Source organism: Pseudophryne corroboree, chromosome 8 (genome assembly GCF_028390025.1).
Source record: "Pseudophryne corroboree isolate aPseCor3 chromosome 8, aPseCor3.hap2, whole genome shotgun sequence".
Classification (NCBI taxonomy): domain Eukaryota; kingdom Metazoa; phylum Chordata; class Amphibia; order Anura; family Myobatrachidae; genus Pseudophryne; species Pseudophryne corroboree.
Window position 1 is genome coordinate 452,000,384 of NC_086451.1, and position 23,004 is coordinate 452,023,387.

Genomic DNA, 23,004 nt, shown 5'->3' on the forward strand with positions numbered 1-23,004 from the left:
GTAAGCTGTATCTATAAACTGACGATTGCATTAATACAAAGAAGATGCTAATACTGTAAGTTACACATATCTTCTTTGTGTTCTTCCAATCATTTTTATAGTGAGAACTCTGAGTATGATAGGGAGCATGACAGGGGAGGCTCTGCCTCCCCGGCCTCCCCTGACTGCACGTCCCTGGTCCACACCAGTCTTTACCATTAGGGGCAGTCAGGACATTCATTGGTCATGCAGCGCCTTCTCCGTGCACTTATACAATGAGAAACAGAGAAAAGTCTGTAAAAAGTACACTGGGCCATCCTGAGCTGCTTGGCGACCCTCGGGTCACCACACAGCCTATCCCCATTTCTCTGGTTAGTTCTGGTGTAAATGATAAGAATATGAACATACTGTAGGGCCTGGTTCAGAGTTGTACGATATTGGGCAATACTGCACAGCTAATATACTAATGCAACAGGAGGCATCTAGTGTAAAATTACGCCTCCTGTCTGCTTCAGTGATCCGCTGTTGCATCTGAGGACACACCATCGGATCATTCTGCGTAACCATGGGTCATCTGAGTAATCTTCAGGCTTCTCAGAATTCCATCTCAGGTCCGCAGCAAAGGTTAGTACATCTACACCGCCAGATGCAGACACTGACTTTGGTACTGCCACAAAACGGAGGCGACACACCTCCGTTTTGAGGAACAAATCGGGCGCCGCCCTCCAAATGCCATCAGTTTGTCAATCAGGCTGGTGCTTAGGGGGTACTGCGTGCAAGGATGCAGGACCCATTCTGCACATGCGCAGTGTTCCCACCATCGGACTCGTATGCTAACCATCGGGTTAGCGCATAAGTCTGTATCAGGCCCATAGCTAATTACTAATTTTCCTGTTGAGCAGGAAACTGCAATTAGCCCCTAAGTGAAGATATGGTGTGAATTGATTAATAGGATGAAGTTTTGGAGGAGAGTCCACAAACTGTGGGTGGGATAGAGATTCTTTGTAGAGGATGAAGGTATGAAAATGGTTGTCTGAGAAGGAGAAGATTTTGTAGAAGTTCCACAAGATGAGTGTTTGGTGGATATTGTGTCAGCGGGATGAAGGTTCCTTGGTGATTGTTTGAATGGGATAAATATCTGGTGGAGATCTGTTTGAACAGGATGAAGGTTTTTTGGGTGATTAAGCAGGAGTAAGGTTTTGTGGAAGTTCCACCATATAACTGTTTGAAGGAGATCGTTTATAGCCGTATGAATGTTGGTGGAGATGTATGAGCAGGATTACGGTTCCTTAGTGACTGTTTGAACTGGATGAATGTTGATGGAGATTATAAGAGCAGGATGAAGGTTTGGTAGAGATTATTTGTGCCGGAGAATGATTTTGTGGTTATCATGCAGGATAATGGTTCTATTTAGATTTTTAAACAGAATGAAGGTCTGGTGGTAATTGTTAGAGAGGACAGAGGTTCGTTGATGATTACTTGATCATCATGAAGGTTTGTTGCTTGATCAGGATGAAAATTTCGGTGATTATTACCGGAGCAGGATAGAGGTATATTAATGAAACATCGTGCTAATAGGAAATAACTGATTGTGGCTTTAGAAGAATTACTTTTTAATGGTGAAGGCTTGAGAGGAATGTTGTCATATTGATGATGACATTTTAGACACAAAGAAAATATAATGGTTTGGACAAATTAACCTTCATTGATACAAGCATGAAAGATATTATAGGAAAGGTGTGAACGAGCTGAAGATATAATCCATAAGAAGGTAGAATCTTACCACTTTGAGCAGGATAATGAAGTGACGAGCAGAATATGATTATGAAAGGGTGAGCATGGTGGAGAGGAACTTCTGATTTAGATTAAGCTGTGATGACAATGGAATGAACAGCGTGAAAGTACAATGATAAATGTGAGAGTGTAATTATGAAAGCTTGAGCTGGATGAGAGCATAACAATTAAGACGGGAAAAGAAGGAAGGCATTGTGAATAAGGTATGAGCTAAACGATGTGAGGATGTAGCTTTGAGCAGAATGGTGACGGTGGGTATGAACGGCAGAATGAAGGGGTCGTAGACAATCTGAGAATGTGGGAAAGTGAAAAAAAGGTTTGATCGGTAGGGCTGGAAAGGTGGTGATACAATGATGATTTCAGAATGATGATGATGATCATGAGGAATGTTTCATCAGCCTAAAATTTTCTAAGGCAGGCACAGAACATTGGCCACCGGTTGCAAAATGCTTGAAAACCATAATTAATAACACTGAAAGTGGAGTTGTGGATTGCCTTCATGCAAATGTATACAATTCAAGTACGTAAAGATTGCCATTTCATTGTAATATTTCTATTAATCCCCAGGGTCCCGATATTCCAACCAGGAGGCCAATTGTAGTGCCAGATGAGACTTGTTTAGTTCATATGAATAAGATGGGCAAAAGCAATAGGTAGATTGCCACAATAATGTCAGTGGCATATTTATAATTTGTTGTGATGAAATGTGGTTTAACAGTAGCAGCTTCAATGATTAGTATGTTGTAATAATCAACAAAAATTGGATTCTATTGATCTGTGGAACTAAATAGAATGCTCTGTTTTCCTATCTCTTTCTTCTAGATGTTCGAGGACCTCCCATGCATCGGATGCCCTACGTCACCTCTCCGTATGACCGCCCAGCGTGGAATCCCCGATATTGTGTTATCTCTGGAAACCAGCTTCTTATGCTTGATGAGGAGGAGGTAAGAGCTCCCAAAATGTGGCCTTCAGTATTTGTCTCCTTGTCCTTTGTCAGACTGATTGTGGCAATGTGATCAACTACATGCTTTTCTGTCCATGCTATCTGCCTCATGAAACAACAAAACCTTTTCTAGCAAAATAACTGCATAGAATATAAATTAATGTTAAAACAATGTCAAATATTAGTACCTTGTGACCACAGATTGTCAGATTTGAGGAACATACCTAGGGTAAATGCCACCTCCTACACCATGTCGCATATTATGGTCGGACAGACAGAAATAAAGTTTGTAGATGGTCTTGCTTGCCAAAATGTTCTGTTTCGTGAGGGATGGAGGTGTAGGGCAGGAGTTTGGAGACGGTCTAGCTTGCCAAAATGTTCTGTTTCGTAAGGGATGGAGGTAGGGCAGGAGTTTGGAGACGGTCTAGCTTGCCAAAATGTTCTGTTTCGTGAGGGATGGAGGTAGGGCAGGAGCAGCGCTTTACACCTAACAGAGGGGCGACTGACCCCACAGGTGCCACCAAAAACATCTTCAAGTGCCACCTTGTGGTACTACTGTCAAAAGTTACCTACGCCTGACTAAGCGTTTTTTCCCTGGGGAAATTTGACATTACGTGCTATTAAATGTGCTGTTTTTCCTTTACACAAATATTTGTTTTTATATATTGTTGTTAAATTATAATTCAGTTGTTAAAGAATTAGGGTACACTTGCCGATAAAATGAACAATGTCGCTAATTTTCACACTTCCTGAGCGACGTTGTTCACTTTCTTGGCAAGTGTGTATGCCGGCGACGACGAACGATGCGCGGCCCCGCGAGTCGTTAACGACCCTCGCGGTCAGCCGTGCATGCATGCTCAATCTGGACTGTCGTCCAAGAGCTGCCTGCACGGCCCGGCCTCGGCATGACGTCACTGAGCGATATGGTCATCATTTCGCTCCGTGTGTATGCCTGGCCGCCGACCGCCCGGCCCGGGGAAACACTAGACGACGTCGCTCATAGAGCGCATCGTGTAGTGTGTATGCACCTTTATTGTCAGTAATGACTACTGGTTTATGCAATGTCATGAAGCATGATGTACATTGGCCGGGCATGATACAGTCCTTAGAACTCTTCCATAATCCAGAGCTCATGCAAACCTTCACTATATGTCCGTTGTTCTTATTTTTGTAGTTTGTCTCTCCTTCAAGTTACCAAATTGTCTGGTGGTGTTTAAAACAACCGGAGTTGTGTATTCTTCCGCAGCCATGTTTAGATGGAGATCATGCCCATGGTGGGTAAAGGATGCCTTGGTCCGTTAATCACTTGCTTAGTGATCTGAGGGGGGAGATGTATGAAGCAGTGAAAAGAATGGAGAACAGGGGCGTTTCTACAGAGGAGGGGGCCCGTGTGCACCTCCGGGTGGGCCCCCTCCTCTGAATGTTGCTGTAGACTTCGGCACTGTGCCGGAGTCTACTGCACATGTGCAGGCCTTCGGAAACATGGCGCCCGCCATGATCCGGAGACCATTTTGGCTACTGCGCATATGCAGCAGCCATTTTGGTGGCGATTTTCACACGCGACCGCACCGCCCGGTGCTGATTCCCGAATGGTAAGTATTAAAATGGGCGCAGTGTGTGCGGTGTGGGCCCTCTTCCCTGGACCCATGTGCACCGCACTCATTACACCCATTTCTCTTACGTCCTAGAGGATGCTGGGGACGACATCAAGACCATGGGGTATAGACGGGATCCGCAGGAGACGTGGGCACTCTAAAGACTTTTCATTGGGTGTGAACTGGCTCCTCCCTCTATGCCCCTCCTCCAGACCTCAGTTTTAGAAATGTGCCCAGGCAGACTGGATGCACTGTGAGGAGCTCTACTGAGTTCTCTGAAAAGACTTATGTTAGTTTTTTTATTTTCAGGGAGACCTGCTGGCATCAGACTCCCTGCTTCGTGGGACTGAGGGGGCAGAAGCAGAACCAACTTCCTAAAGAGTTTCATGGCTCTGCTTTTGGCTGACAGGACACCATTAGCTCCTGAAGGGAACTGAACACTAGCCGTGTCTAGATGCTCACTCCCTCAGCACGCCGTCACCCCCCTCACAGAGCCAGAAGACAGGTGAGTATGAGAAGAATGATCTTCAATCAAGTAAGTGACGGCTGAGGTGAAGCGCGGCTGGCGGGAGCGCAGCGTGCCATTGCTGCCCACACACACAGGCACTGAAGGGTGCAGGGCGCGGGGGGGGGGCACCCTGGGAAGCAAGAAAAATACCTCAAACTGGCTAAAGGGGGCATAAGATGCCACTGGGACAGCCCTACCCCGCCAGTATAAATATTAGAAAGTATACTGAGTGTAAGGACGCGCCATTGCGGGGGCGGAGCTTCTTCCTCAGGCAGCCAGCACACTGCTCAGCGCCATTTTCTCTCTCTCCTCAGGCTGCAGAGAACACGCTGGTCCTCTCCTCCACTTCTGACAAGTATAGGGTGCTTTTAAGGGGGGCACAAAGTGATTGTGGTGCATTTAGTAGTGTAAATTACTATTTAAAAGCGCTCTTGGGCTGTGGGCATACTGTGTTCACAGGCAACACTGGCGCTGGGATTGTGAACTGGCTGCTCCTATCCTGTGTCCCTCTGACAGATTTTACTGTGGGTCTGTCCCCAAAATAAGTCCCAGTGTGTCTGTGAGTGTGCTGTACACGTTTGAGGCATGTCTGAGGCAGGGAGTTCCTCCCCGGAGGAAGACATTTTAGGGACACAGAGTTGTAATGTGGTGGCGCTTCCGGCACACCAAGAGCCTGCATGGGTGAAAGAGATACGTGACAGTATGCATCTGATTAACCGAAGGTTAGATAAGTCTGAATCTAAGGCTGCATCCTGGAGAAAATCTGTGGAAGATGTGATTTTTCAGGATGCTGTTATTCCTTATGCGGGTGGCCCCTCTGGGTCACATAAGAGACCATTTGCAAATGTTGTAAACACTGATACCGACACGGACTCTGATTCTTGTGTCGACGATAGTGAATCCAGAGAGATAGATCATAAATTGGCAAAAAGTATACAATACATGATTGTGGCATGATTGTACCTCAGGAGAAGGCTTATTTATGTAAGGAAAAGAAATCCAAAGTCACGTTCCCTCCTTCTCACGAACTAAATGCTCTGTTTGAAGGGATGTGGGTGAATCCTGATAAAAAATGTTGTATTCCCAAAAGGATTCACATAGCTTACCCTTTTCCAGCTGAGGACAGGAAAAAATGGGAGTCACCCCCTGTGTTAGACAGTGCACTTTCCAGGTTGACAAAGAAGGTGATTCTCCCTGCTCCTGGCACGGCTTCTCTTAAAGAGCCGGCAGACCGCAAAATGGATACGACATTGAAATCCATTTATGTTACCAATGGTACACTGATCAGGCCCAGTATTGCCTGCGCTTGGGTGAGTCGCGCTATTGAAAAATGGTCAGAAAGTGTGTCATCAGAAATTGACATGATTGATAAAGATGAGATACTCCTTAAATTAGGGAATATCAAGGACGCTGCCGCCTACATGCTGGAAGCAATGAAGGATATTGGACTCTTGAGTTCACAAGCCGCTACCATAGCAGTATCGGCTAGGCGGGCGTTGTGGATTCGCCAGTGGAACGCGGATGCGGATTCCAAAAGAAACATGGAGGCGCTCCCATATAAAGGTGAGGCCTTATTTGGCGATGGCCTAGATGCGTTAGTCTCGGCGGCTACCGCAGGTAAGTCGACGTTTTTGCCCTCTGCGCCTGCACCTGCAAAAAAGACCTATCACCCGCAAATGCAGTCCTTTCGACACAATAAATACAAAAAGGCGAGAGGTTCCCCCTTCTTTGCAGGTAGGGGAAGGGGAAAAAAGCCCACAGCGGCTCCAGGTTCCCAAGAGCGGAAGTCTACCCCTACTTCTGCCAAATCCTCAGCATGATGCTGGAACTACCTTGCGGGAGGCCGCTCGGGTGGGGGCACGACTCAAACTCTTCAGCCAGGGTTGGATTCTGTCTGGCCTGGTTCCCTGGGTGGTTCAAATAGTATCCTAGGGATACAAACTGGAGTTTCAAGACGTGCCTCCATGCCGATTTTTCAAATCGACCTTTCCAGTTTCTCCGCCAGAAAGAGAAGCAGCTTCAGCGGCAATCCAAAAATTATGTCAAGACCAGGTCATAGTCCTGGTACCGTTGTCACAAGGGGAGGGCTTTTATTCAAGCCTATTTGTAGTTCCAAAGACGGACGGCTCGGTCAGACTGATCCTAAATCTAAAAGATCTGAATTGCTACCTGAGAAGGTTCAAGTTCAAGATGGAATCACTTCGGGCAGTGATTGCCAGTCTAGAGGAGGGGGACTACATGGTGTCGGTGGACATAAAGGATGCTTACCTGCATGGTCCCATTTATCCTCCTCACCAGGCTTATCTGAGATTCGCGGTTCAGGATTGCCATTATCAATTCCAGACGTTGCCTTTCGGTCTCTCCACGGCGCCGAGGGTATTCACCAAGGTGATGGCGGAGATGATGGTCCTCCTTTGTCAGAAAGGAGACAATATAATTCCTTATCTGGACGATCTCCTGATAAAGGCGAGATCCAGGGAGCAGTTGTTACAAAACATATCACTCTCTCTGTCAATACTCCAACAACACGGGTGGATCATAAATTACCCAAAGTCACAAATGGAACCGACGACAAGGTTGTCTTTCCGCGGGATGATTCTGGACACAGAAGTTCAGAGGGTATTTCTTCCGCTGGAAAAGGCTCTGGAAATCCAGAAAATGGTAAAACAGATATTGAAACCATCAAGTGTGTCGGTCCATCAGTGCATTCGGTTGTTGGGGAAGATGGTGGCGGCCTACGAGGCCATACAGTTTGGCAGGTTCCATGCCATAGTATTCCAGTGGGACCTGTTGGACAAGTGGTCGGGGTCACACCTACACATGCACAGAAAGATAATCCTGTCGTCAAGAACCAGGATTTCGCTCCTGTGGTGGTTGCACAGCTCTCACCTGCTAGAGGGACGCAGGTTCGGGATTCAGGACTGGGTCCTGGTAACCACGGATGCAAGTCTCCGAGGCTGGGGAGCAGTCTCTCAGGGAAAAAACTTCCAGGGACGTTGGTCACATCAGGAAGCCTGCCTTCACATAAACGTTCTGGCGCCATTTACAACGGCCTTCAACAAGCGGTACATCTTCTTCATGACCATCCCGTGCAGATCCAGGCGGACAATGTAACAGCAGTCGCATACATAAACAGGCAGGGTGGAATGAAAAGCAGAGCAGCAATGGCAGAGGCGACAAAAATCCGCTGGGCAGAAAAACATCTACAAGCTCTGTCGGCAATATTCATTCCGGGAGCAGACAACTGGGAAGCAGACTTCCTCAGCAGACATGATCTCCATCCGGGAGAGTGGCGCCTCCACCAAGAAGTCTTCGCAGAGGTGACACGTCTTTGAGGAGTTCCTCAAATAGACATGATGGCGTCTCGTCTCAACAAGAAGCTTCAGAGATACTGTTCCAGGTCGAGAGACCCTCAAGCAGTAGCAGTGGATGCACTGGTGACCCAGTGGGTTTTTCCATCAGTGTATGTCTTCCCTCCACTTCCGCTGATCCCAAAAGTACTCAGGATCATAAGAAAAACAAGGGTTCGAGCAATCTTCATTGCCCCAGACTGGCCAAGGAGGGCTTGGTACCCAGATCTTCAGCAGTTGCTCATAGAAGATCCTCGGCCTCTTCCTCCTCGAGAGGACCTTCTGCAGCAGGGGCCATGCGTGTACCAATACTTACCGCGGCTACGTTTGACGGCATGGCTGTTGAGCGCCGTATCCTATCCAGGAAGGGTATTCCCAAGGAAGTCATCCCCATCCTTATTCAGGCCAGAAAGGGAGTAACGTCGAAACATTACCACCGTATTTGGAGAAAATATGTGTCTTGGTGTGAATCCAAGAAAGCTCCTACGGAAGAGTTTCACTTAGGACGTTTTCTCCATTTTCTCTAACGTCCTAAGTGGATGCTGGGGACTCCGTCAGGACCATGGGGAATAGCGGCTCCGCAGGAGACAGGGCACAAAAATAAAGCTTTAGGATTAGGTGGTGTGTACTGGCTCCTCCCCCTATGACCCTCCTCCAAGCCTCAGTTAGGTTTTTGTGCCCGTCCGAGCAGGGTGCAATCTAGGTGGCTCTCCTAAAGAGCTGCTTAGAAAAAGTTTTTTAGGTTTTTTATTTTCAGTGAGTCCTGCTGGCAACAGGCTCACTGCATCGAGGGACTTAGGGGAGAGAATTTCAACTCACCTGCGTGCAGGATGGATTGGATTCTTAGGCTACTGGACACCATTAGCTCCAGAGGGAGTCGGAACACAGGTCTCACCCTGGGGTTCGTCCCGGAGCCGCGCCGCCGACCCCCCTTACAGATGCTGAAGATTGAAGGTCCGGAAACAGGCGGCAGACGGCTCTTCAGTCTTCATGAAGGTAGCGCACAGCACTGCAGCTGTGCGCCATTGTTGTCACACACTTCACACCAAGCGGTCACGGAGGGTGCAGGGCGCTGCTGGGGGCGCCCTGGGCAGCAATATTTTAATACCTTATGGCAAAAGAATACATCACATATAGCCATTGAGGCTATATGTATGTATTTAACCCATGCCAGTTATCTAAAACTACGGGAGGAAAGCCCGCCGAAATAGGGGGCGGGGCTTATTCTCCTCAGCACACAGCGCCATTTTCCTGCTCAGCTCCGCTGTGAGGAAGGCTCCCAGGACTCTCCCCTGCACTGCACTACAGAAACAGGGTAAAACAGAGAGGGGGGGCATTTTTTGGCGATATATTGGATATATTTAAGCTGCTATAAGGAACAACACTTATATAAGGTTGTTCCCATATATATTATAGCGCTTGGGTGTGTGCTGGCAAACTCTCCCTCTGTCTCCCCAAAGGGCTAGTGGGGTCCTGTCTTCGATAAGAGCATTCCCTGTGTGTCTGCTGTGTGTCGGTACGTGTGTGTCGACATGTATGAGGACGATGTTGGTGTGGAGGCAGAGCAATTGCCGATAATGGTGATGTCACCCCCCAGGGAGTCGACACCGGAATGGATGGCTTTGTTTATGGAATTACGTGATAATGTCAGCACATTACAAAAATCAGTTGACGACATGAGACGGCCGGCAAACCAGTTAGTACCTGCCCAGGCGTCTCAGACACCGTCAGGGGCTGTAAAGCGCCCTTTACCTCAGTCGGTCGACACAGACCCAGACACAGACACTGAATCTAGTGTCGACGGTGATGAAACAAACGTATTTTCAAGTAGGGCCACACGTTATATGATCACGGCAATGAAGGAGGCTTTGCATATCTCTGATACTGCAAGTACCACAAAAAGGGGTATTATGTGGGGGGTGAAAAAACTACCTGTAGTTTTTCCTGAATCAGAGGAATTAAATGATGTATGTGATGAAGCGTGGGTTAACCCAGATAGAAAAATGCTAATTTCAAAAAAGTTATTAGCATTATACCCTTTCCCGCCAGAGGTTAGGGCGCGCTGGGAAACACCCCCTAGGGTGGATAAGGCGCTCACACGCTTATCAAAACAAGTGGCGTTACCGTCTCCTGATACGGCCGCCCTCAGGGATCCAGCGGATAGGAGACTGGAAACTACCCTAAAAAGTATATACACACATACTGGTGTTATACTGCGACCAGCCATCGCCTCAGCCTGGATGTGCAGTGCTGGGGTCGTCTGGTTGGATTCCCTGACTGAAAATATTGATACCCTGGATAGGGACAGTATTTTATTGACTATAGAGCAATTAAAGGATGCTTTCCTTTATATGCGAGATGCGCAGAGAGATATTTGCACTCTGGCATCGAGAGTAAATGCGATGTCCATATCTGCCAGAAGGAGTTTATGGACGCGACAGTGGTCAGGTGATGCGGATTCCAAACGACATATGGAAGTATTGCCGTATAAAGGGGAGGAATTATTTGGCGTCGGTCTATCGGATCTGGTGGCCACGGCAACTGCCGGAAAATCCACCTTTTTACCTCAGACCCCCTCCCAACAGAAAAAGACACCGTCTTTTCAGCCGCAGTCCTTTCGGTCCTATAAGAACAAGCGGACAAAAGGACAGTCATATCTGCCTCGGGGCAGAGGAAGGGGTAAGAGAGGGCAGCAAGCAGCCCCTGCCCAGGAACAGAAGCCCTCCCAGGGTTCTGCAAAGCCCTCAGCATGACGCTGGGGCCTTACAAGCGGACTCAGGAGCGGTGGGGGGTCGACTCAAGAATTTCAGCGCACAGTGGGCTTGCTCACAGGTGGACCCCTGGATTCTGCAGGTAGTATCTCAGGGTTACAGGTTGGAATTCGAGAAGTCTCCCCCTCCCCGGTTCCTAAAGTCTGCTTTGCCAACGTCTCCCTCAGACAGGGCGACGGTATTGGAAGCCATTCACAAGCTGTTTTCTCAGCAGGTGATAGTCAAGGTACCCCTCCTACAACAGGGAAAGGGGTATTACTCCACGCTATTTGTGGTACCGAAGCCGGACGGCTCGGTAAGACCTATTCTAAATCTGAAATCTTTGAACCTGTACATACAAAAATTCAAGTTCAAGATGGAGTCACTCAGAGCAGTGATAGCGAATCTGGAAGAAGGGGACTTTATGGTGTCCCTGGACATAAAGGATGCTTACCTGCATGTCCCAATTTGCCCTTCACATCAAGGGTACCTCAGGTTCGTGGTGCAAAACTGTCATTATCAGTTTCAGACGCTGCCGTTTGGATTGTCCACGGCACCTCGGGTCTTTACCAAGGTAATGGCCGAAATGATGATTCTTCTGCGAAGAAGAGGCATATTAATTATCCCTTACTTGGACGATCTCCTGATAAGGGCAAGGTCCAGAGAACAGCTGGAGGACGGAGTAGCACTAACCCAACTAGTGCTGCAACAACACGGGTGGATTCTGAATTTTCCAAAATCTCAGTTGACCCTGACGACACGTCTGCTGTTCCTGGGAATGATTCTGGACACGGTTCAGAAAAAGGTGTTTCTTCCGGAGGAGAAAGCCAGGGAGTTATCCGAACTTGTCAGGAACCTCCTAAAACCAGGGACAGTGTCTGTGCATCAATGCACAAGAGTCCTGGAAAAGATGGTGGCTTCTTACGAAGCGATTCCATTCGGCAGATTCCACGCACGAACTTTTCAGTGGGATCTGCTGGACAAATGGTCCGGATCGCATCTGCAGATGCATCAGCGGATAACCTTATCGCCACGGACAAGGGTGTCTCTTCTGTGGTGGTTGCAGAGTGCTCATCTGTTAGAGGGCCGCAGATTCGGCATACAGGACTGGGTCCTGGTGACCACGGATGCCAGTCTGAGAGGCTGGGGAGCGGTCACACAGGGAAGAAACTTCCAGGGAGTATGGTCAAGCCTGGAGATGTCTCTTCACATAAATATACTGGAGCTAAGAGCGATTTACAATGCTCTAAGTCTGGCAAAACCCCTGCTTCAGGGTCAGCCGGTGTTGATCCAGTCGGACAACATCACGGCAGTCGCCCACGTAAACAGACAGGGCGGCACAAGAAGCAGGACAGCAATGGCAGAAGCTGCAAGGATTCTTCGCTGGGCGGAAGATCATGTGATAGCACTGTCAGCAGTATTCATTCCTGGAGTGGACAACTGGGAAGCAGACTTCCTCAGCAGACACGATCTACACCCGGGAGAGTGGGGACTTCATCCAGAAGTCTTCCACATGATTATGAACCGTTGGGAAAAACCAATGGTGGATATGATGGCGTCCCGCCTCAACAAAAAACTGGACAGGTATTGCGCCAGGTCAAGAGACCCTCAGGCAATAGCTGTGGACGCTCTGGTAACACCGTGGGTGTTCCAGTCAGTGTATGTGTTCCCTCCTCTGCCTCTCATACCAAAAGTACTGAGAATTATACGGCAAAAGGGAGTAAGAACGATACTAGTGGCTCCGGATTGGCCAAGAAGAACTTGGTACCCGGAACTTCAAGAGATGCTCACGGAGGATCCGCGGCCTCTACCTCTAAGACGGGACCTGCTTCAGCAGGGACCGTGTCTATTCCAAGACTTACCGCGGCTGCGTTTGACGGCATGGCGGTTGAACGCCGAATTCTAAGGGAAAAAGGCATTCCGGAAGAGGTCATTCCTACACTGGTAAAAGCCAGGAAGGAGGTGACTGCACAACATTATCACCGCATTTGGAGAAAATATGTTGCGTGGTGTGAGGCCAGGAAGGCCCCCACGGAGGAATTTCAACTGGGTCTATTCCTACATTTCCTGCAAACAGGATTGTCTATGGGCCTCAAATTGGGGTCCATTAAGGTTCAAATTTCGGCCCTGTCGATTTTCTTCCAGAAAGAATTGGCTTCAGTTCCTGAAGTCCAGACTTTTGTAAAAGGAGTACTACATATACAGCCCCCGGTTGTGCCCCCAGTGGCACCGTGGGATCTTAATGTAGTCTTGGATTTTCTCAAATCCCATTGGTTTGAGCCGCTCAAATCGGTGGAGTTGAAGTATCTTACATGGAAAGTAACCATGCTACTGGCCCTGGCTTCAGCCAGGAGAGTATCAGAATTGGCGGCTTTATCATATAAGAGCCCATATCTGATTTTCCATACGGACAGGGCAGAACTGCGGACGCGTCCTCATTTTCTGCCTAAGGTGGTGTCAGCGTTTCACCTGAACCAGCCTATTGTGGTGCCTGCGGCTACTAACGATTTGGAGGATTCCAAGTTGTTGGACGTGGTCCGGGCATTGAAAATATATATTTCAAGAACGGCGGGAGTCAGAAAGTCTGACTCACTGTTTATATTGTATGCACCCAACAAGATGGGTGCTCCTGCTTCTAAGCAGACGATTGCTCGTTGGATTTGTAGCACAATTCAACTTGCACATTCTGTGGCAGGCTTGCCACAACCTAAATCTGTCAAGGCCCATTCCACAAGGAAAGTGGGCTCATCCTGGGCGGCTGCCCGGGGGGTCTCGGCATTACAACTCTGCCGAGCTGCTACTTGGTCAGGGGCAAACACGTTTGCAAAATTCTACAAATTTGATACCCTGGCTGAGGAGGACCTTGAGTTCTCTCATTCGGTGCTGCAGAGTCATCCGCACTCTCCCGCCCGTTTGGGAGCTTTGGTATAATCCCCATGGTCCTGACGGAGTCCCCAGCATCCACTTAGGACGTTAGAGAAAATAAGAATTTACTTACCGATAATTCTATTTCTCGTAGTCCGTAGTGGATGCTGGGCGCCCATCCCAAGTGCGGATTGTCTGCAATACTTGTACATAGTTATTGTTACAAACAAATTCGGGTTGTTATTGTTGTGAGCCGTCTGTTCAGAGGCTCCTACGTTTGTCATACTGTTAACTGGGTTCAGATCACAAGTTATACGGTGTGATTGGTGTGGCTGGTATGAGTCTTACCCGGGATTCAATATCCTTCCTTATTGTGTACGCTCGTCCGGGCACAGTATCCTAACTGAGGCTTGGAGGAGGGTCATAGGGGGAGGAGCCAGTACACACCACCTAATCCTAAAGCTTTATTTTTGTGCCCTGTCTCCTGCGGAGCCGCTATTCCCCATGGTCCTGACGGAGTCCCCAGCATCCACTACGGACTACGAGAAATAGAATTATCGGTAAGTAAATTCTTATTTTTTGCAGGATGGTGTGGAGGTTGGTATCAATCAAGGTCCAGATTTCGGCCTTGTCAGTGTTCTTCCAAAAACAATTGGCCTCTCTTCCAGAGGTTCAGACCTTCGTGAAAGGGGTTCTGCACATTCGGCCTCCATTCGTGCCTCCAGTGGCACCATGGGACCTTAAGGTGGTATTGCAGTTCCTTCAATCGGATTGGTTTGAGCCTCTAAAAAAGATAGAGTTGAAGTTTCTCACTTGGAAAGTGGTGATGCTTTTGGCATTGGCATCCGCAAAGCGGGTGTCTGAATTGGGGGCCTTGTCTCACAAGAGCCCTTACCTGATCTTCCATGAAGATAGGGCAGAGTTGAGGACTCGTCAACATTTTCTTCCAAAGGTGGTTTAATCTTTCCACATAAACCAACCTATTGTAGTGCCAGTAGTTACTGACACATTCACTGTTTCAAAATCTCTAGATGTTGTTAGAGCTTTGAAAATTTATGTTGCTAGAACGGCTCGTATACGGAAAACAGAGGCTCTGTTTGTTCTGTATGCTCACAACAAGATTGGCTGTCCTGCTTCCAAGCAGACTATTGCACGTTGGATTAAAAATACGATTCAGCAAGCTCATATTACGGCTGGATTGCCGTTACCGACGTCGGTAAAGGCCCACTCCACTAGGAAGGTGGGCTCAACCTGGGCGGCTGCCCGAGGACTCTGCATTACAACTTTGCCGATCAGCTACTTGGTCAGGGTCAAACACTTTTGCTTAGTTCTACAAGTTTGACACCTTGGCCGATGAGGACCTAAAGTTTAGTCAATCGGTGCTGCCGGGTCATCCGCACTCTCCCCCCCGTACTGGAGCTGTGGTATAGACCCCATGGTCTTGATGTCGTCCCCAGCATCCTCTAGGACGTACGGGAAAATAGGATTTTGATACCTACCGGTAAATCCTTTTCTCCTAGTCCGTAAAGGATGCTGGGCACCCGTCCCAGTGCGTATTTTACCTGCAGTTTAGTTATTACAGTTACACAATTTGTGTTATCCTAGTTTCAGCATGTTGCTGCAATTGGTTCATGCCTGTTGGCGTGTGTTAAGTTGAATGCCATGTGTGCGGCATGATTGAGGGTGTGAGTTGGTAGATATCTCACCACTAGTTTAAGTAATTCTTTTCCTCGAAATGCCAGTCTCCCTGGGCACAGTTCCTACAACTGAGGTCTGGAGGAGGGGCATAGAGGGAGGAGCCAGTTCACACCCAATGAAAAGTCTTTAGAGTGCCCATGTCTGCTGTGGATCCCGTCTATACCCCATGATCTTGATGTCGTCCCCAGTATCCTCTACGGCCTAGGAGAAAAGGATTTACCGGTAGGTATCAAAATCCTATTTATAGGAACGCCAATGATGGAGAAGTTGCTCCATATAATTTATTAGAATGCACTTAATAAATGTTACCTCAAAGCTGATCGGTTGCCACGGGCAATTTCTCTACTGTGGGCGGGATGCATCAACACTAAAAATGCAGCCAAACCTTCGGAAAATGCAGATTTCGGCGCTTTGGCCGCTTACTGCATTATTCAATACATTCCATTGGACGCGGACGCGGTGGCTAACGCCATCTTTACATGGCGTTTCCCTATGGAAGCCTATGGGTTTCTGTCGCATTACCCCCTGAGAGGGATTATATTGGATCCCCCCCAGCAGCACGTGCCTCACTCGACACATGCGCAGGCGGACCCTCCGGGTCCTAAACTTGGAAGTCCCCACACCGCAATGGACAACTCTCCTGTGCTGAAATATTCCTGCATACGGTGTTACTAAACGCAGATATGCATGCGATGAGTGGCGGGATGCAGCACCTTCACACTGCGCCATGCATCCCGTGATACGTGTGCTAAGGGACACTTTCTGAATTTAAACAGTGTTTAATAAATGAACATATTATTTGTAGCACACTTCTGTGTAATCAATACACCACTAAACCACACAAAGAAAATGATTACTCAGGACCTGATCGCAGCAGCAAAATCTTTCTCTAATGGCAAAACCATGTGGGTAATTCAGACCTGATCGCTAGGATGCGTTTTTTGCATCCCTGCGATCAGGTAATCGCCACATGGGGAGGGGGAAATCGCTGTGCAGATGTGCAATCGCATGTGCAGGAGTTTGTGCAGTCTCTGCTCAGCCCAGGACTTACTCAGCCGCTGCGATGATCGGGGCCGGAGCTGCTGTCACGAATCCTCCCACAAAATGCCGGGTCCCTCCTGCGTTTTTCCGGACACTTCCTGAAATGGTCAGTTGCCACCCACAAACGCCCTCTTCCTGTCAGTCTTCTTGCAATCGCCGGTACGATTGGATTTTTCGCACCATCCCGGCGCTGCCCGGCGCTGTGGACCATCTCGCCTGTGCACTGCGGTGCATACGCATGCGCAGTTCAGACCTGATCGCCCGCTGTTCGAAAACGCACAGCAGCGATCAGGTCTGAATTAGCCCCCATCTGCACTGCAGGTGGGGCTGATGTAACATGTGCAGAGAGAGTTAGATGTGGGTGGGTATTTTGTTTCTGTGCAGGATAAATACTGGCTGCTTTATTTTTACACTGCAATCTAGATTTCAGTTTGAACACACCCCACCCAAATCTAACTCTCTCTGCACATGTTACATCTGCCCCACCTGCAGTGCACATGGTTTGCCTATTAGAGAAAAGGTTTGCTGCTGCGATCAGGTCTGATGTAGACCCCTTATAACCCATAGAGGCATAATCACTATTAATCTGAAATTCTGCAACTGCTTGGTCACATACTGCTCACATACAGTGTTATTGGCCCACTCCTTTATAGCCAGCTGTAGCCTTTCTCCGAAGACCTCACGGCCGTGGTTTATCGGGATGTGATCAGGCTAAGAGCTGTCACTCGTTCCCTGTCTTCTACCTGTTACTTGTTAAATGTGTGGGGAAGCAGTTTTGATTGTCTTATTTATTTCTATACAAGTACTCCAGTTATGTTATTGCATGTGTAATGTCTGTCTGTAATTGCTTTTACTCAACATAACTCACTTTAATGGCTATTTCCGAAAATGATCCTTCCCGATAATCTGTATCATTTGTTGTCCCACATCATTTCCGGCCTGCAACTTATCCTATACTGAGCTGTCTAAAGGTGCATACACACTAGGCGATAATAGTAAACAACGTCGCTCATTTCTCTGGCAGGGTCCACAGGTTATCCACAGGATAACAATGGGATATGATGGAGCGACAGCAGATTTGCACCAATCAGTCAAAGCTTTCCGGCCTCCCAGCATGCAACGGGCCCGTCCATATATCCCCTCCCCCTGGCTCAGGCAAATCAGTTTTTTGTTTGGTGCGGCAGGAGCTGGACCATGGTCAGAGGGCTGCTGGATTGTTAGCAGCCCCAAGCTTTCTTATTTTATTTTTATAGTCTTACTGTTTTTTGAGTTTTCTTTCTTAACAGCATCTTATACGCATATTGGAAAGAGTTGCTCCAGCAACTCTCCGCCGGGTCGCGACAACACTTACCTACGAGTACAGTGCTGTTTCGGCGGGCGTCTGTGTCGGATATACTAGCAAGTCCAGCAGACGTTACCAGGCTGTGGCCGGAGCATCAGGAGAAGGTAAGGCATCGGTTCCGCGTAGCACATGGAATACGGACACAGCGGCACTGTTTTGGGAGGAGACTACTAAACAGTAGCTGAAGCGTCGCCACCACGGGTGCTCCAGCGCTAGGCCTTAGGGATCAGAGGCTCCAGGAATCGTATGAGGCCGCGATCCCTAGGGTTGAGGTCAGCAGTGGGGAGTCAGACGCTCTCCTGATCGCCCCTCCCCCCGGTTCATGACCGGTTTCCGCTGAGTCTCCTGCCAAGAACTGTTTCCTCACTTTTGTCTCAGACGCTACCAGCTACACTGGGAGATGAGGGGACCCGGTCGCAGCATAGGTGGCTGTGTGACCGGAGCGTCTGTGTTCATTGATTGCTACCACGAGGGGACCCGGTTGCAGTATAGGCGGCTGTGTGACCGGTGCGGCTGTGTTCACTATAGCTTCGTGGAGCGGCAGTGTACACTAGGAGCGTCTGGATACACTCAGCAATCGCTAAGGTATTGATCGATCCTGGAAGCGGGGTAAGTCTCCCTGTATCCCACTCTACTGAGTACGGACTATACAGCACTAAATCTCTATCTACTATTTTAAGTATGAATAGTTAGATAAGTGCCTATTGCATATGAGTCTGTGTACCATTACTGTTGTTTCTGTCGCATTGCGTCTGAATACGTTACATATGTTAAACATGATTCAGTAAATGAAAATACTTAAAATATTAATGTAGTTGACGATGTCCTCATACTGCTTAATATACTAATGTATAACATGTGAATGACTGCTAGTATGATGCTGTCTTTGCTACAGGTTTCTCAGTTTGTTTTGCAGATCCTCAATGCTGGTGCATGAGGAGGATCAAATGGATATCATTTTAAAGAAAAAAGGTAAAGTGATACAGTCACAAAATTGTGTAGTGCTGATTATTTATCATGTAATAAAGCAACATTGGTGAGGACACTCATACCATGTTTGAGGCTGTATTATCCTCTTATTATCTGGTTCAGGATGGCTTGTATGTATAATGTTTAGCTCAGCAAGGCAGATGCAGGAACAAGTGTATCCACCTGGGGCTATATTTACACACGCTTATCCTGGAAGTTAGATGGATAATCCCCCAAAATCCTGTACCAGGAATAGGGTTACAAGCCCTTACATACAATAAAAAGTTTGAATTCCTAAGAAATGGAATTCCTATGATCTGCTTCCAGCTGGGGATTGTTTAAAAAAAAAGGGAGATGGCTCCTAAAGTAGATAAGGAGAATCTACAATAGCTTTGCTTTCAATTTTCCTGTCTATGGTTTGGAATGCAATGGAAGGAGATTTTTTCAAGAACAGGAATCTCATATGGCTCATATAAACTGCAATGTTCCTGGAAGCATTGGATATGGGCAAAATATTTAATCCAGGGCATCAGTCCTAACTATACCTGCTCATAGAGCAGTTTAGCTGGGTACGTGGAAGATCTGTAGCCACACCACACTGGATATGCCCAATCTCACCAGATCTTGGAAGCTATGTAGTGTGGGGCCTGGTGAGAAATACCAGGTGCTGTAGATGGAATCAATGTCTTGTTCTAAAAATATTCCTTTTTGGTAAGAATTGACAGATATTCCGGAGTCAGAAGCAGACTCCAAGAAAGCCAGGTTCCTTCCACATACGGTTCACGTGTTAATATTATAATATCAAAAGACACCTGTCATGGGCTGAATCCCACATCAGTGTGATTTGAGACTAAGAAACCATTGAGCTACCAGAAGATCTACAGTGTGGGCCTGGTTAGTACTCGGATGGCTATCGGGGAATACCAGGTGCTGTAGAAAAATTAAAACCATCAGCGGATGGTGTGGGCTCCACCTGGGAGATCCCAGGTTGGGGGGCCGACTTCATCAGGTCACACAGACCTGGCATGGTATCTCTAGTTATGTTTTGCCTTCAAAACAGCCTATCTCGGCTATAGATGAAGGCCTGACTTTGCAAGAAGCTTTGGTCAGGAATAGTCATTCCAGTTTCTGGCAAACAAGGACAAGGTTTTACTTCAACCTGGCTTAATCGGAAGACAAATGAGTCATTTCGGCTCATGCTAAATCCGAAAAATGCTGAGCAAATACATTTGGAAACATGGAATCATTATGTTCCTTATGTGTGGCATGGAGCCTGGGTTTTTTTATGGATCCCTGGAGATACAGGAGGCTTACCTACATGTTCCTATACATTTGTCCATCAGTATTATCCAAGGTTCGGCTATTCCTCCAGAAAAGCATTTTTCAATCTAGGCTTTACCCTTTGGGTTAGCCACAGTCCCCGGAGTATTTACCAGAGGGGTTAAGGTTTTTTTCCCATACCTAGGATCTTTTATACCTGGCACAGTCACAGAGATTGCGCTTGTCATCGGCAACAGCAATAATGAGCTTGCAGGGGCAAGTGACTCATAACTTGGGGAAAATCGTCTCCAGTTTCATCACGTCGGATGACTCACTTGGGGGCTGTACTGGATCATGTCTGCAGAGAGTAATTTTTTACTTCGCAACAATAAATCCAGGGTTCACTATAAGATTCAAGAATCGCCACACAGTCAAACGGTATCCATTCACGCAGCAATGCGGGGATGGGTTTGATGGTATCTGCATCGACAGGAGGGAGTATGCGCAATTCCGCTCTAGGTCTCTGCAGCGTCTGATTCTTACCTAGTAGAATCTACAACCACACCACACTGGATATGCCTAGACTTCATTGGATCATGGAAGATTAGCAATCTGGGCCTGCTTGGTACCTGGAGGGACCAGCTGGGGATACAAGGTGTGGTAAGTAATAATGGATTGCATCAGATAATAAAAACCGTCTATGGTACTTACGATAAAAGCAAGAAGGTCATTAGCCTGATGGCTACAGACATCCCAACGGGACAAAGGAAAATCCTTTTGATATCAGATTGGGAAGATTCTGACACTAGGATTAGTGTCAGGGAGATTGTGTTCCCAAAGAGCTGTCTACCAATAAAGGTTGAAACCTCGGGCCATATGCAGGGCACCGGTGTAGGCACGGGACAGTCTTCATGTGAAAACCAGTCCAGTTCCTCTCGGACAAGACAACGGCACTAGAGTACCTCTACATCAGGAAGTTACTCTCAGCCGAAAAAGGGGATGAAGCAGGTAAGTCACATACCTAAGAGGATGGATTTCATCATCTAAACCTTGTCCGCTGTTTTCAGTCCGAGAATCATAAACGGGTAAATTGACTTTTTCAAGTCGATACACCATTCAGAGGAGTGAATGGACTCTACACCCATAGATCTTCTGGACTTTAGAAAACAAGTGGTGCGTGCTAGAGATGTATCTCAGAAAGTCTTGGTTGAACAACAAAGTATTCACATATGGGTCAAGAACAAAGGATCCCAGGGCGATAGTTGTGGATGCCTTATTGGTGAGACAGGACCTTCATCTGGTGGATGGGTTTTCCTCTAAATACCCTATTACCCAGGGTGGTGAGTAAGTTTAAACAGGAAGAATAGCAGAGAATGACAATGGATGCTCTACTTCTGCTTCCTCAACGTCCAGACCTACTAATGCAGGGTATTGGTTATCACAGACATGTTATGCAGTGTTGGGCCTGGTGAGTACTTGGATGGGGAACATCTGCAAACACCAGCTGCTGTAGGTGACTGGCCCAAAGAATTTTTTTCAGAGTTCCAGGGTCATAGCTTTCCTTCAGACAGGAATGAATGGCTTCCGAGAGAAGCAAGGGTCGGCATTGACTGTAGCGTTCCAAAAGTAAATAACCAACTTACAGGATGTGCGTATTTATTTATTTTTTCCAGGGTGTGCTGCGCATCAACCTTTGGTTGTTTTTCCTACAGTGCCGTGGGACTTGGTAAGTCCTGAAAGTCCTTCAAGTTGCCCCATTTGAACCACTTAATAATATGGATTACAAATGGTTGACAACTAAAGTGTCTTTTTTGCTGACTGAGCCGTCAGCTAGAAGAATATCAGACTTAGGGTTTTGTCATATTGTTCCCCAGTTCTGTTTGTTTATCCAGAGAAAGTAGTTTGCAGAACTAGATCTGGGTATCTTCCTAAGGTGATGACTAACTTCCACCTTAACAAAGGAAATATTGTCCCGGCCTTTTAGAGTATGGACCTTTTCTGCGGGAGATGCTTTGCTGGACGTGATCCGTGCATTAAGGATCTACGTAGATGGTACCAGTGTCATCAGAGAAGCATATTCTCTTTTCATTCTCTATGGATTTCATATTAGAGGATGACCTGCTGGTAGGCAGACGCTGGCAAGATGACTTCATATGACGAAGCATATTTTCAAGCTAATCTCCCTATTCCGGGTAATGTCTCTGTTCACTCTACTCGTAAGGTAGGACCTTCACGGGCAGCACAATGTGGTGCTTAAACAGAACAGGTATGTAAGGCAGCCATATGGTCTTCCATTTACACAATCATTAAGACATTATGCTTTGGATACCTTTGCCTCTCACAATGCTGAATTCGGGCAAAGGATTCTCCTGAACATGAGGAGCGTCCCCACCGCTAAACTGCTTTGGGAAATCCCATTGTTATCCTGTGGATAACTTGTGGACCCTGCCGGAGAAATATACGTTATGGTAAGAACTTACTATTGATAACAGTATTTCTCCTAAGTCCACAGGTTCCACAGGGATCCCACCCTGACGCACCTGATTTGAGGATCCTTTTTACTCACTAACCTCTTCCTTTTTGTACGGAAGGGTGTGCATGTGTGTTCTTCTCGCCTGATTAGAGTTCTACATGATGCTCCTGCCTTGTGCTTTGGAATACAACTGATTTGCCTGAGCCAGTGGGCGGGGATATGTGGACGGGCCCGTTGCATGCTGAGAGGCCGGAAAGCTTTGACTGATTGGTGCAAATCCACTGTCGCTCCATCATATCCCATTGTTATCCTGTGGAACCTGTGGACTTAGGAGAAATACCGTTATCAACGGTAAGTTCTTACCATAACGTATATTTTGCCCTTCGTGAGCGATGTCGTTTACTGTATTTGCCAGTGTGTATGTGATGCATGGCCCG

The 23,004-nt window shown here is 47.4% G+C and overlaps 1 protein-coding gene across 8 annotated transcripts in view; it reads left to right on the top strand.

Annotated features, from left to right (window-relative positions):
* SYNGAP1 (synaptic Ras GTPase activating protein 1) overlaps nt 1-23,004 on the top strand; it is a 496,744-nt gene that overhangs the window by 121,401 nt on the left and 352,339 nt on the right. For 7 of the 8 annotated variants that reach the window (XM_063938281.1, XM_063938276.1, XM_063938275.1 and 4 more), the window contains exon 2: nt 2,596-2,717. In XM_063938281.1, coding sequence (XP_063794351.1) covers nt 2,596-2,717 — 122 coding nt within the window. Of the gene's footprint in view, nt 1-2,360; nt 2,427-2,595; nt 2,718-23,004 lie in introns of those variants that run through there. The other variant, XM_063938279.1, reaches the window with a different exon arrangement.